The sequence below is a fragment of the Panthera leo genome, chromosome C2 (assembly GCF_018350215.1).
Source record: "Panthera leo isolate Ple1 chromosome C2, P.leo_Ple1_pat1.1, whole genome shotgun sequence".
NCBI classification, from domain to species: domain Eukaryota; kingdom Metazoa; phylum Chordata; class Mammalia; order Carnivora; family Felidae; genus Panthera; species Panthera leo.
This window is the reverse complement of record NC_056687.1, coordinates 129860963-129874288: the sequence shown is the minus strand read 5'-3', so window position 1 is coordinate 129874288 and position 13326 is coordinate 129860963. Positions and strand designations below refer to the sequence as shown.

At 37.3% G+C, this 13326-nt stretch overlaps 1 protein-coding gene across 2 annotated transcripts in view; it reads left to right on the top strand.

The window, feature by feature from the left end:
• DNAJC13 (DnaJ heat shock protein family (Hsp40) member C13) overlaps positions 1-13326 on the top strand; it is a 125178-nt gene that overhangs the window by 93393 nt on the left and 18459 nt on the right. For both annotated transcript variants that reach the window (XM_042902981.1, XM_042902982.1), the window contains 8 exons: positions 207-374; positions 2448-2561; positions 3879-3995; positions 5305-5482; positions 6886-6977; positions 8882-8981; positions 10490-10564; positions 11034-11146. In XM_042902981.1, the coding sequence (XP_042758915.1) occupies positions 207-374; positions 2448-2561; positions 3879-3995; positions 5305-5482; positions 6886-6977; positions 8882-8981; positions 10490-10564; positions 11034-11146 (957 nt within the window). The remainder of the gene's footprint in view (positions 1-206; positions 375-2447; positions 2562-3878; positions 3996-5304; positions 5483-6885; positions 6978-8881; positions 8982-10489; positions 10565-11033; positions 11147-13326) is intronic.

Below are 13326 nucleotides of genomic sequence, written 5' to 3'. Positions count from 1 at the left end.
AATGGTTATAACTGAGTATGTACATTCTAATGTTCTTTTGTGTAAATGGAAGAGTACATTCTAATGCATGAACTCTCTGACATCAGTGTTGGAAACTTCCTTTCTGCGCCTTAAATACGGTCCATACAGTTTGATTTTATAAAGGCACCGTGCTACCTATGTAAGATGACATACCTACTTCAATGTATTAATATTTTTTGTAACAGGAAGTAGCCAACAGCCTTGCTAAATTGAGTGTCCGTGCTCTGAGTCGCCTTGGAGGATACCTGCCTGAAGAACAAGCTACCCCAGAAAATCCAACCATAAGAAAAAGTTTAGCTGGCATGCTGACACCCTATGTTGCTAGAAAACTTGCTGTAGTTAGTGCTACTGAGGTACGTGCTTCAGAGATAGCCTGGGTTTTGATGAATATTGCAAGATCCTTTAAATAGGAGGGGAACACAGCAATGTTTATTGCTGTAGGAAATCTAAAAATTGAAACTGTTCACCTTTGTTCTCTCAGCCAGGAAATTCAGTTTATTGTGGATTGATGTGTTGGTAACGGTTGTGCAAGTCCACCTTTTCTGCAAGGGTAGATTAACTTCAGGTTTCTCTGCTCTGGAGCCCACCATAATTCTTCGCAACCTTGAGTCATGAAGAGACAGGACAAGAGTGTGAACCTGGAATGGTATTTCACACTGGGCACAGAACTGGGAGTTAGGAGACCCAGAGTCTGGTTTTACAAGCTCGAACTTATTTACACTCAGAGTTGAAATCCTAAAAGCTAATAAATACATACACATACATGGATTCGTGACAAAAGTCAAGCATGACTTTGACAGCTCTCCCAACCTCTTTGGCCTCTTTGGCCTCTTTTGTGAGGATCATTGAGAAACAATCTAAGAATGTAGCATTAAAGTATAAAAACCCACTGAGTAAGATACTATGAAACCTTAAAGGTATATTTAAAGACATTAAAACATGTTTAGGGGCACCTGGGTGGCTCAGCCGGTTGAGCGTCTGACTTCGGCTCAGGTCATGATCTTATTGTTTGTGAGTTCGAGCCCCACGTCAGGCTCTGTGCTGACAGCTCGGAGCCTGGAGTCTGCTTCGGATTCTGTGTCTCCTTCTCTCTCTACCCCTCCCCAACTTGTGCTCTGACTCTCTCTGTGTCTCAAAAAATAAATAAATATAAAAAAAATAAAAAAAAAAAAAAAGATGTGTAAAGTATTTTAAGTGAAAAGGCTAAAAATCCCATTTTTGGTATTAAATGGGTGGATGTTAACTGTACTTCTCCCTGAATGGCTGAATTATAGGCTATTTTTATGTTTTCTCTGATGATCATCCAGTACTTTTGTAAGGGAAAAAGTCCTCAGTGTTCCAAATGTAAAGTATTCTTAGAATTTATTAAACATTTGTTTTTTAATTCAACCTGATTCTTTTTTTAGTGTAGACCATTGCTTTTCAGTGCCCTCTGAGCAAGAGGGAAGAGCTTTAGATACTGCTCCTGATGTTTGTACTTTCTCTATGCAAAGTATACATGATGCATTTTGCTGATTGAAAACATTCTTTTCAGAAATGCTGATAGGTTGTTGATAAACTGTCGGGTGGGGTGGTGGGGGGAGAAAAGTAGCATTTCAGAATCTTGGCCTAAACTCCATGTGGATTTTTCAAAATGCTTATTTTAAACTGCCATTTCTCAAAGTTTGATAATTTTCCTAAGAATGTATTTTTTCAATCATTTTATTTAACTAGTAGTTAATGTTTTAAAAACAGGTTAGATGGCTTTGTATAAGAGGAAGGTTATAACCTGCTACTCTCCTCCTAGTATAGAGCTCTGTAAATGTAGAATTAAGAAGTTTGTATTAGAGAGTCTCAAGTCTTTCTATAACACTGCTAATTGAGGAGAGCTAAATAAACAGTGGGAAAGCACACTGGATGGCTAAGCAGTCAGAAGCTGTGTCTTCAAAACTGCTTCATGCAGCCTTGAGTCTGGGTTTGGCCAAGGAAATCTAAAGTGACTCTCTGCTCCTCAGTTTTATTTCCCTTCATAGCAGTATACTTCAGAAAGACAGATTTTGTTTTCTGATTTGTTTATGTAAAGGCAGTATGGTATGATTCTTTTTAAGCTCATGTTTACTGTTTATTAAATGTTTCAACACAACTATCTCGTAATTTTCACCATAGCAGAGCAAATGTTACGATGTGAAGTCATACCGACTCCAATTTGTGTCCTAGTTTCCCCACTTAAGGCCTGTGTGACCTGGGACAAATCCCTGGATTACTCTCAGCTTTGATTTTTCTCAGTTGCAAAATGGATGATATCAGCAAACTTGTTAGAATTATTGAGGTCCATTGTCTCTAAGGCACTTGTTACAGTGCTTGGCATGTGATCAGCAGTTTCAGTAAATGATAAGTTGAATTATTTTTTTCCAAATGTTACAAAATAGTAATATTCTGTGCCCTAGATTCTGAAGATGCTTAACAGCAACACAGAGAGCCCCTATTTGATATGGAACAATTCTACAAGAGCAGAACTGCTTGAATTTCTTGAATCCCAACAAGAAAACATGATTAAAAAAGTATGTTATTGTTTCATAAATTTCTTGGGTAACATTTATAAATATTCTCTGGAAACATAACTTAGTACTGACAAAACAGAAACGTATTTATTGTGTCTCCATTTGGTGTTAATCAAGCCTATAGGTTTTTGCCACCTAATATGTGGTCCATGTAAGAACAGTGTTCTTGTATTTAATGATACATTTGTATTTGTGGTTGTTACTGTTTAGTTTACATGTAGCTGCTTCCCATTATAACAAATTTTTCTACCTAAAAGCACTCTTCTCTTCAGCCTCTTTTTTGAGTATATCAGAGTTGCTTTCTGGTATCAGAATTGAATGATTTCTCTTGTCTTGCAATCTTCTGGTGGAGAATCTTTTAAGCTATGAAAAAACAAGCAAAAAACCCCAAAAGACTGTACTGTGCCCAATAAGGATAAGGCTTATATAATCCACATACTAGATCGTTGAGACTTGATGAGTTAGCAGACAGTTATGTCTGTGTGTTTAGAAGTTATTATGCAATAAACACCACTGTTATGTCCTGAACTATTTAACTCATTTCATTAGTCACTCAGAACTCTACATAGATAGAAGTCTTTTGAAAATTGCAGAGCTGGGGAGAATAGATCTCACGTTTTTATACATCTCTCCTTTTACCAGAAGGGACATAATAGCATCTTCTCTTTGTTTAATACTTCACAATTTATTGTATACTTTTACATATGATTTCAGTCCAACTTAAATTCTGTGTAATTTCAACCTGAATCTTCATTGGGACTGTTTCTCTCCCATTCCTCTTTTCTTTTTCCTTTTCCTTAAATGGAAACTCTTCTGTTTGGCAATCTCTGTAACAGTACCCTGTCTTTTTTTTATTCAGAGACTCTGTTTTCCAGCACTTTCATTCAGCGTGTTACTTTTTAAAGGCCGGTCCAAATGTGTTCATTTCTGAGCTCCATCAGTCTATAGCTGACTAGGTCAAATGTCTGCTGAGTGGAATGAGAAGAACCAAGTGTTGTATACTTGCTTTATAAACACTAGCTCTAAGACACTTCATTGGCTGACTTCTGTGATTTTTTGAAATCTTAAAATGGGTTATAGTATTAATCTTTGAACTAAAAAATAACATAACTCCATGCCTATTTCAGAGTTCATATTATTATAAACATTAATATTGTATTGAGTGCTATGATTGGTTTCCTACCATGTTTTTCCTCTAGAAAAGGAATGGATCTTTTAAGCTATTTATCTGTTATTAAATTGAATATGGTTAGATTTGTAAGCCAGACAGTAATGATTTTGATTTACAACTAACAGCTTGTTTTCTTTTTTAAAAAGGGTGATTGTGACAAAACTTATGGATCAGAATTTGTCTATAGCGATCATGCCAAAGAACTTATTGTAGGGGAGATTTTTGTTAGGGTGTATAATGAAGTCCCTACTTTCCAACTAGAGGTAAGCTCTGTGCTTTTAGTTTCGTGTGATATCTTCAGTCATTTGTTATTGAAAGCTGCTAGTTTATTCACTTCCCGGTGTGGTATTCAGAAATAATAAATACCTGTCCCTTGCCTAATGCTTCATACTAACCTGGGTATGTGACGGGGTACCATTACAGGCCTCTTTATTTTGCATGTTGAAGAATTTGATTTTTGTGGATTCATGAATAAGAAGTTATTCCTCGCCCAGCTATTTTTTGTATTTTATGCATAATGCTTCCCAGCTGTGTCATGTGCATATGCCTTCAACTTACTAGTCTCTCCTGGAAGTGCAAGGTCATTTACACATTCACTCCATCATCCACCAGCTAGAAGTACTTCTCTGGCCAATTATTAGAGGACAATAAGGAAATACCCGTGGAAAGCAAAGAGATTTTTTAGAAAATGAGGTCAAACCATGTCATTTCTTGTGGTGATCCCTAATCACTTTGAGAAGCAAGTGAGTGTCACAATGACAGCACAAGTTACTTTTTTGGAAAGTGACAAGGAGGATTTTGTGGTTGGTTGCCATGTAAGGAGGGAAGAAGGGAGACTGTTTTAAAGTTTGTGCTTGGAAAAAAAAGGAATTTACTAAACCATAATATATATTTTTTATCACGATAATATATATAAACAGCTGTTAAGCAGAATTAGTTCATTTATTTGTGAAGTCTCTTTGAAAACTGTCCCTTGAATTGATATTCTAAGTATATATTTTTTAAAATATAAAAATATAACCAAACTATAGAAGTTACATATTGTACTATCAATTACTTTGATTTGTAAAGGGAAGAGATACTCTAATTCAGAATTGTTACACTAAGGTCCTAATGGGAGTATATTAGATCTCTAATGTATTAGGACAAAAGTTAAAGGACACTTTTTTTTTTTTTTAAGTTTGTTTATTTTGAGAAAAGAGTGTGCACACTGCAAGCGGGAGAGGAGCAGAGAGGGAGGGAGAGAGAATCCCAAGCAGGCTCCTTGCTATCATTGCGGAGCCTGATGCGGGGCTTGATCTCATGAATTGTAAGATCATGACCTGAGCCGAAATCAGGAGTCAGATGCTTAACTGCCTGAGCCACCCAGGCACCCTGAAACACTTTCTAATGCAACTGGGTGTTGTCCCCACAACCCCCAATTCATAGATGTTCATGTGTATGTATAATTTAATCATTCCATAGCTTGAAGGTTTTGCCGGAGGGTGGGTGGGGGAAGGTGTTGCTCTGGAGTTTTTTAATGATTATTTCTGGGGGCACACGTGTTTGTAAACATTTCTCCACTCAATTTAGGTTCCAAAAGCATTTGCCGCAAGTCTTTTGGATTATATAGGCTCCCAGGCCCAGTACCTCCACACATTCATGGCTATCACACATGCTGCAAAAGTGGAGTCAGAGCAACACGGAGACCGCTTGCCAAGAGTGGAAATGGCTTTGGAGGCTCTGAGAAATGTCATAAAATATAATCCAGGTGTGTGACTATACCCTTGATCAGTAAGATCCTTAAAGTAGAAGGGCCCTAAAAATTCCCAATTTTATCGGAGAAACTCAAAGAAAATAGTATACTTGGTTATAATGTTTACTTGGTATAACATAACAAGAATTGAGCTCATATTTTTACCTATAAACAGTAGGATGGAAAGAGAGGTCAAGGCATCATGTTTAGAAGTATTCATATCTCTAAGAGAAAATAAGTCTTAATGAGTTGAAAAGGTAGAATAACTTTGATGGTGTAAAATTTCACATTGATGACATAAGTTGACATATAAGTGCTTAAATTAGATTTATTAATTAGGTGATCTAATTTGCATTTTCTGCTACCTGACACATAGTTTTGAGAAACTGACTGAAGCTTTTGGTATATAAAAATTGAAATAAAAAAGTGAGAGTTTTCATTCTTAAATGACCTTAAGAGGACATTTCCAAAAATGTCTTGCCTGACTCCAGGGAGATGCATGTGTGAAAATCTGAAAGCGTTTTCTAACTTTGATAACAGATACGGAATATAAAACCTAAAACAATACAGATTCAACGTAAGTTACTTGAAGACCCCAAATCCTTTTTATTAATTTTTATTATTAACTTTCAGGTACTCTTTTGCTCTTTTCAGTATATATTATGATATAGTGATTTGAAAATGAATTTAAAAGCAACCTATTAATGGAATATTTTCAGACTCTTAATTCAAGGAGACTGAGTGAATTTTCTTCTGAAGTCTCAAAAAATTACAGATTACACCATATGTGTTCTTACTACCATATAGTAAAAGGAAAAATACACTGAACAAAATTTTAATGTTTAATGTTTTTGTTCTGTTAACAACAAGATGGTAGTAAGTATATGGGGTTGGGGTTTGAGGTGGGTGAGAAACGGAAGAAATACTATTCAGTTTTATGTATTTTCGCAAGTAGTCCTTTGTATATGCATACAGGTGTCTATGACACCTCAACCAGCAGAGTTCCAATTCAGTCTAAAAACTAAAAGGCAAATGATGTCACACACTCCCAAAATATAATTAGGCAGAGGGGGTAGCTATAAGATCTAGAGGTAAAGAGTAAAAATACCACCTTACACCCTTATTTTTAAAGTTGTATTTGGAGTGTGTATTTGATATATTGTTTTTAGCCTGAGGGCTAGGGGTGTGGATGGAAATGAAAACAAAACAAACCTAAGAAATTCTGTCTTATTCTTTGCCTCTTAAGATTTACTGCTGCTTAGAGGAACTTCACTCACTTAATGATAGAAATGTTGAGGAAAGATGATCAGAGACTTAGAATTGCCAGTAAACAACAGTGTATATTGGCTTTCTGAAGGTCTGTCATTTAGAACATTGCTTAGAAATAAAAGATAAACATTTTTATTCTTATTCCCTAGGTTCCGAAAGTGAATGCATTGGACACTTTAAGTTAATATTTTCTCTTCTCCGAGTCCATGGAGCTGGTCAAGTGCAGCAGTTGGCTTTAGAGGTAAAAGAATTTTATATTAAAGCATGTTGCCTTTCCTACCAGTACTGTATGTGGTTTAGGCCTTAATTAATCACCATCTGAATTTGGAAGTTTCCATGTGTGTTATGTTTTTATTTTTTCATTTTGCTTATTAAGCCAAGTAAATATGGTCTTAAAATTTGAATTAGCGTATTCATTTTGAAGAGCAAACTGCACAGTGTTACTCAAGGTGCTTCCCTGTGTGGTCATTGTCTGTCATGCATCAGAACTTGGGATGCATTGTATAGTGTCATGCAGTGTGGGTTAAGGAATGGGCTTTACTGGAGAAGCTTGGAAGACACAGATGACAAGAATAGGGGGTAGGGTTTCCTTGATCTCCCAGTGTCCCCAGAGACCAGGGCATATTGCTGGCTACACACTGTAGGTTTGTGTTCAGATGACAGATTCCCCCCCCCCCCCCCCCCCGCCCCTTCCCTTCAGTTGCTATCCCTTTTTGTGGATTAGTACAAAAGCAGCCTTTTCAGTGAGGGTTACAGACAAACAACTGGGGTGTTAACACTCTTTACAGGAGCTGGTTAGGAAAGCCAGTTGCCCAGAACCTATGAGCCTTGGAGGTCCAAGAGAACTTGGAAACCCCTCCTTTAGGAGAGTCAAAGAACTGGTCCCATGGGAAGCCTGGTGCAGCCTTTTCCTCTGGGAGAAGCAGGAAATCCCTAGCTGTAGGGGGCTTATGGTCTAGGCAACCCAGAGTAAGCTCCCAGGATCATTTTTTTTTTTTAATTAAATTTTTTTTTTTTTTTTAACGTTTATTTATTTTTGGGACAGAGAGAGACAGAGCATGAACAGGGGAGGGGCAGGCTCCAGGTTCTGAGCCATCAGCCCAGAGCCCGACGCGGGGCTCGAACTCACGGACCTCGAGATCGTGACCTGAGCTGAAGTCGGATGCTTAACCGACTGAGCCACCCAGGCGCCCCTCCCAGGATCATTTTGTAACACAACTTGTAAAGAATACTGCTGTAACAGGTTTATGAGCAGTTTCTAAATTATCTGTAAAACATGTTCTTAGATTGCATTTTGGTTTAAAGATTTTTAATAAAATAATACAAGTTGAATTGGTCAAAAAATCTTAAGCATGTTCCTCTACTTAATTCCTCCATGTACCTTGTAACTTTTTAAATGAACATTATTAAATCTAAGATCTGTTGGTTGGCCACATGGTTCAAGTGAAGCAAAATTGATCTTTACTATAAAAGTTAGACTTGAGAGTTCATCCTTTTTTTTTTTTTTAATTTTTTTTAATGTTTATTTAGTGAGGGTTGTTATCTTCCTAACCACTCCCCTCCCCAGTTTTGTGATTGGAAAACATTGCATGAACCAGTATAGCATCAAAGACTTCTTAATAACCTCAAGATTTTGAATTGGTGCTAAAATATTTCTTTTGTTCAGTATTTATTTCTAAATTAATAGGAAGCTAAAGTACATAATATATATACGAGCATTAACATTTTAAGTTATTTCTCAAAAGATCAAAGTAATAAAGACATTCTTTTAAAATCAAACTGTTAAAAAATATTTTGCGGGTTACCTGGGTGGCTCAGTCGGTTAAGGCTCCGACTCTTGATTTCAGCTCAGCTCAGGTCATTTTCTCAGTTTGTGAGTTCAAGCCCTGCATTGGGCTTTGCACTGACATTGCAGAGCCTGCTTGGGATTTTCTCTCTCTCTCTCTCTCTCTGCCCCTCCCCTGCTTGTGCTCTCTCTCTCTTCTTCAAACAAATAAATAACCAGGAAAAGAAAATAAACTATTTTGTCCTCTAAACATTTTTTTCACTTTTGTGAAGCCTCAAATTTATTTAGGTCTGACTTAATTTGATTTAGGTCCAAAATTATTTCCCAAACTCTTAATATCCTGTTGATTTAATTTTCAGGTTGTGAATATAGTGACATCTAACCAAGATTGTGTCAACAATATTGCTGAATCAATGGTTTTGTCCAATTTATTGGCTCTTCTACATTCATTGCCATCAAGTATGTATATATATTCATGAATGGAATTTTGAAAACCACAGCATGGCCAACCTGTAGAGGGAGCAGTTACATAGATAATATAAAACTTCTGACAAAACACAGCTATGTTTACTTTGGAATCTCTTAAGTGGTATTTTTTTATATTAAAGTTGTCTTCCTAACTATGTTATACATAAATAATAAAACTGTTTTGTATTTTCCATTTCGAAAGTTGGAGGTGAGAGAGGTCAAAAAGTAAAGAAAAATAACTGGGCTTTTCAGTTTTCTGAGGATGATATATATGTAAGTAATTGAGAATTGACGCACGGTTTATAAAGAAACATCATTGGTCTTGGATGACAGGAAAAAAGTGCTTAAGATGAAAATTACCTTGTTTTCAGCTTAGAGTTCAGTCCTGCATTCCTGTATGAGATTAGTTTTTAAAAATATACCTATCTTATTTCTTCAACACAGCCTGCACTAATATAGGCTCCTCTTAAATTGTGCCGTTGTCTAACATCGTGTGTATTTGTGCTTGAATCAACCTTGAGACTGCTTTTCAAAGACCATTGCACTATGACTCCAACATCACCACTAACAGAACATTACTCAGTTCTTTGCCAGCCTCTTGGAACCCATGTCACTCTTGGCTCATACCTGTCTTCCTCTGTGAGAGCAAGAACCTGTCTCATTCATTTAATGGATGCCTTGGTATCTTGCACACTTTAGGTGTTTCTTTTATATGCAGTGACTCGAATGGAGTCGAATTTCGATTCAATAATTTTGTTTTCTTTAATAAATGACATTTGAAATAGTTCTCTAAAATGACAGCTTTTGAAAGTCATTTGCAGGTTATTTGTAGTCGGTTTTTCTTTTTTTTTTTATTGCTTTTTGACTCTAGGGGCTATTAGATTTCACTCTCCTAGAGTCAAATAGCAAGGATAGACAGGTGCCCAAAGGGGTGTAAAGAGCTGGCAAGGAGGGTGGAGGCTGCAAAGGATGAGGCTGACACTGAAGCAACAATAAAAGCTGGTCACTGGGCTGGGCTGTGTTCACATACAGGAGAACAAACATTCAGAAGGGGGTTCCTAAGAGAAGCAACAATACATCATTGAAAATGCACCCCTGTTTAAACATAGTTTCAAAGGAAAACAAGTCTTTGGAGGGGACAGAGGGAGGCTAAGTAAACATTTCATGTATTTAAAGTCCCTTAGTAAACAGTGGAAGACAGATAATTAAGTCCAAAATAGAAATGACAGCAGAGTAGGCTGAGATTTCTAGGTGTCAGCTACTTTACCTGTAAGATTAAATGAGATAAAAATATAAAATTACACTTTCAAACTATGAGTTCTGTAACATTCTTCATTCAGTGTAATTTTACATTGTTTGAAGTCACTGATTATTGTGGAGATTTAAGTATGATACCTTCTGTAGAACACTTGGGTCAGTGCCTGGCACAGAATTGATGCCCAATAAATGTCAGCTAATGTGATGATAATGCATTCCTTGAAATGTCTCTTACCCTGCAGGTCGTCAGCTTGTTCTGGAAACTCTTTATGCTTTGACCTCAAGTACAAAAATAATCAAAGAAGCAATGGCAAAAGGTACTGTATGAGGGCTTTCTCATCTAGTCCTGCTCAGTGATGATGAAGCTTATTTTGTTTTTTGTTTTTTTTTTTTTTCGTTTTTTATTTATTTTTGGGACAGAGAGAGACAGAGCATGAACGGGGGAGGGGCAGAGAGAGAGGGAGACACAGAATCGGAAACAGGCTCCAGGCTCCGAGCCATCAGCCCAGAGCCTGACGCGGGGCTCGAACTCACGGACCGCGAGATCGTGACCTGGCTGAAGTCGGACGCTTAACCGACTGCGCCACCCAGGCGCCCCTGAAGCTTATTTTGAACTGTTATGTGTAGTCTGATAAACTAGAAGAATGCTTTGGAGAGCTTACAATTAAAAAAAAAAAAAAAAATCAAACTGCATTAAGTTGAAATGAAGTTGAAAATGAATTCAACTAATCAGACAAGTCCTATTCTTTATAGTATAAATGCTAATCTTTTTTTTTTCCTTCATAGGAGCTTTGATTTACTTATTAGATATGTTCTGCAATTCAACACATCCACAGGTTCGAGCCCAAACAGCAGAACTTTTTGCTAAAATGACCGCAGACAAACTAATAGGTCCAAAGGTGAGCACAAAATGGGTCTTTAGAAAGAAATTGATTGTTAAATCTGTTACGTTGATACCAATTTCATGAAGTTTACCAAAGTATGACGTTGAAGATGAGGATATGATTTGATATGAAAGTTGGAGGATTGGCATACTTGGAATTGTTGCTCTGTATTACTACTTTGAGAAGAGTTACAGTTGGAGAAGTCTGAATTGGAAATGAGAAGTCTTAAGAGTGTGTTGGATTATGGTGATAAACTGTTTAACTTCCTTGAAGAAAGAACAAAAGTATATGTAAGTTATGACAAGATAATTAAGTTAGACTTTGACACTGTCAGGATTGGTCTGTGTAGCAGTAGCTAGTGAAGGGGAGATGGTGATCTATGTTCTTACCCACTCCACCACATCTGTGTTAGTAAGGATACACAGCCCTCAGGAAGTAAGTCCATACAGGCATGTGAGTGTAACAGCCTCTCCACTCTGCAGCGAGATCTTTTCATCCACAGTCTGGAGGTGACCAGATGATTTTTGGAATCATGGTCCAGTTTGTAGAGCAGGAACCTGTTAAAACAGTACTTCTAAAGAGAATTTGTCCAGACATAGGTGTAGCCAGTCTTCTTCTATTATTAACTTAGTTTGAAAAGAAGTAGTGCTCACTGAAGCGTTGTCTGTGCCAGCCCATGAAGCAGCACCTCAGTGAAATGTGTCTTGAAATAAAGGCTCCTGAGCCCTCACTTCCGGAGTCTGATTTTGCATCAGTGAAGTAATCTGGATTTAGTGTGTGTGTTGTGTGTGTTTGGTCTCCTCTCTAGATGTTGAGAATGTGTCACAGGGCCTGAAACAGCTTTACTTTGGGAATAAAGTTAATAGTCTGTCATCACAAGGGTTGATGAACTGAGGGGGATTACATTTGGATGTCTATTGAAAGGGCCCACAAAAGTATGAGTATTGGTAGTTAATTTGTTTTGAGAGAGAAAGAGCATGCTCACGGCGGGGAGGAGTGGAGGGAGAGAGAGAATCTTTTTTTAGTGTTTATTTACTTTTGAGAGAGGGCGCACAAGCAGGGGCAAGGAGGGGCAGAGAAAGAGGGAGACAGAGAATCCCAAGCAGGCTTCGTGCCATCAGCACAGAGCCCAATGTGGGGCTCAAACTCACAAACCAAACTGTGAGGTCATGACCTGAGCTGAAATCAAGAGTCGGACACTTAACTGACTGAGCCACCAAAGCACCCTCTTTTTAAATTAATTAAGTAATTAATTTTAAGATTTTATTTTTAAGTAATCTCTGTACCCAAGATGGGGCTTACCCTGAGATCAGCAGATGCATGCTCTACCTACTGAGCCAGTCAGGCGCCCCTAATACTTGAGCTTTCTTAAAGCTAGAGTTGTGTAGTACAGTGTTTTAGATAACATTTTAGGTGTTTAAAATAAATACTGAAGTTGACTTTGAGCTGTTCAGTATCTTTTGACCTTTGAAATACATGAGGGACAGGGGCTCCTGGGTGGCTTGATCCGTTGAACACCCAATTTTGGCTCAGGTCATGATCTCATAGTTCATGGGTTTGAGCCCTCACACTCTGTCTCTCTCAAAAATGAATAAACATTAAAAAAAAAATTCAACCATATGAGGGACAAATTTTATCAAGTGAATATATTTATACTTAAACTTTTTGTATGGGAACAATACAAGTAACATCTCCTTAATTAAATGATTTGCAGGAAGATATTTTAGAACTGGGGTCAGTAAATTTTTTTCCCTTTTGGTTAGCAGCTTTATTGAGATAGAATTGATATACCATACAGTTCACCCATGTAAAGTGTACAATTCAATGGTTGTATTATATTTACAGATTGGGTAACCACAGTCAGTTTTCATTAGCCCAGGAAGAAAACCTGTTGCCTTTAGCAGTCACTCTTCCTAGCACCTGGCAACTGCTAACTTAAATTCTAGATTTGTCTATTCTGAGCATTTGCATTTCATGTAAATGAAATCTGACAATATGTGTTCTTTCGTGACTGGGTTCTATCACTTAGCATGTTTTCAAATTTATAACATTATTGCAAGTATCAGTACTTTATTGCCAAATAATATTCCATCGTATAGGTATACCACTTTGCTTTTCCATGTATCACTTGATAGACGTGAATTGTTCCTACCTTTTGGTTGTTCTGAATAATGTGACTGTGAACATTTGTGTAG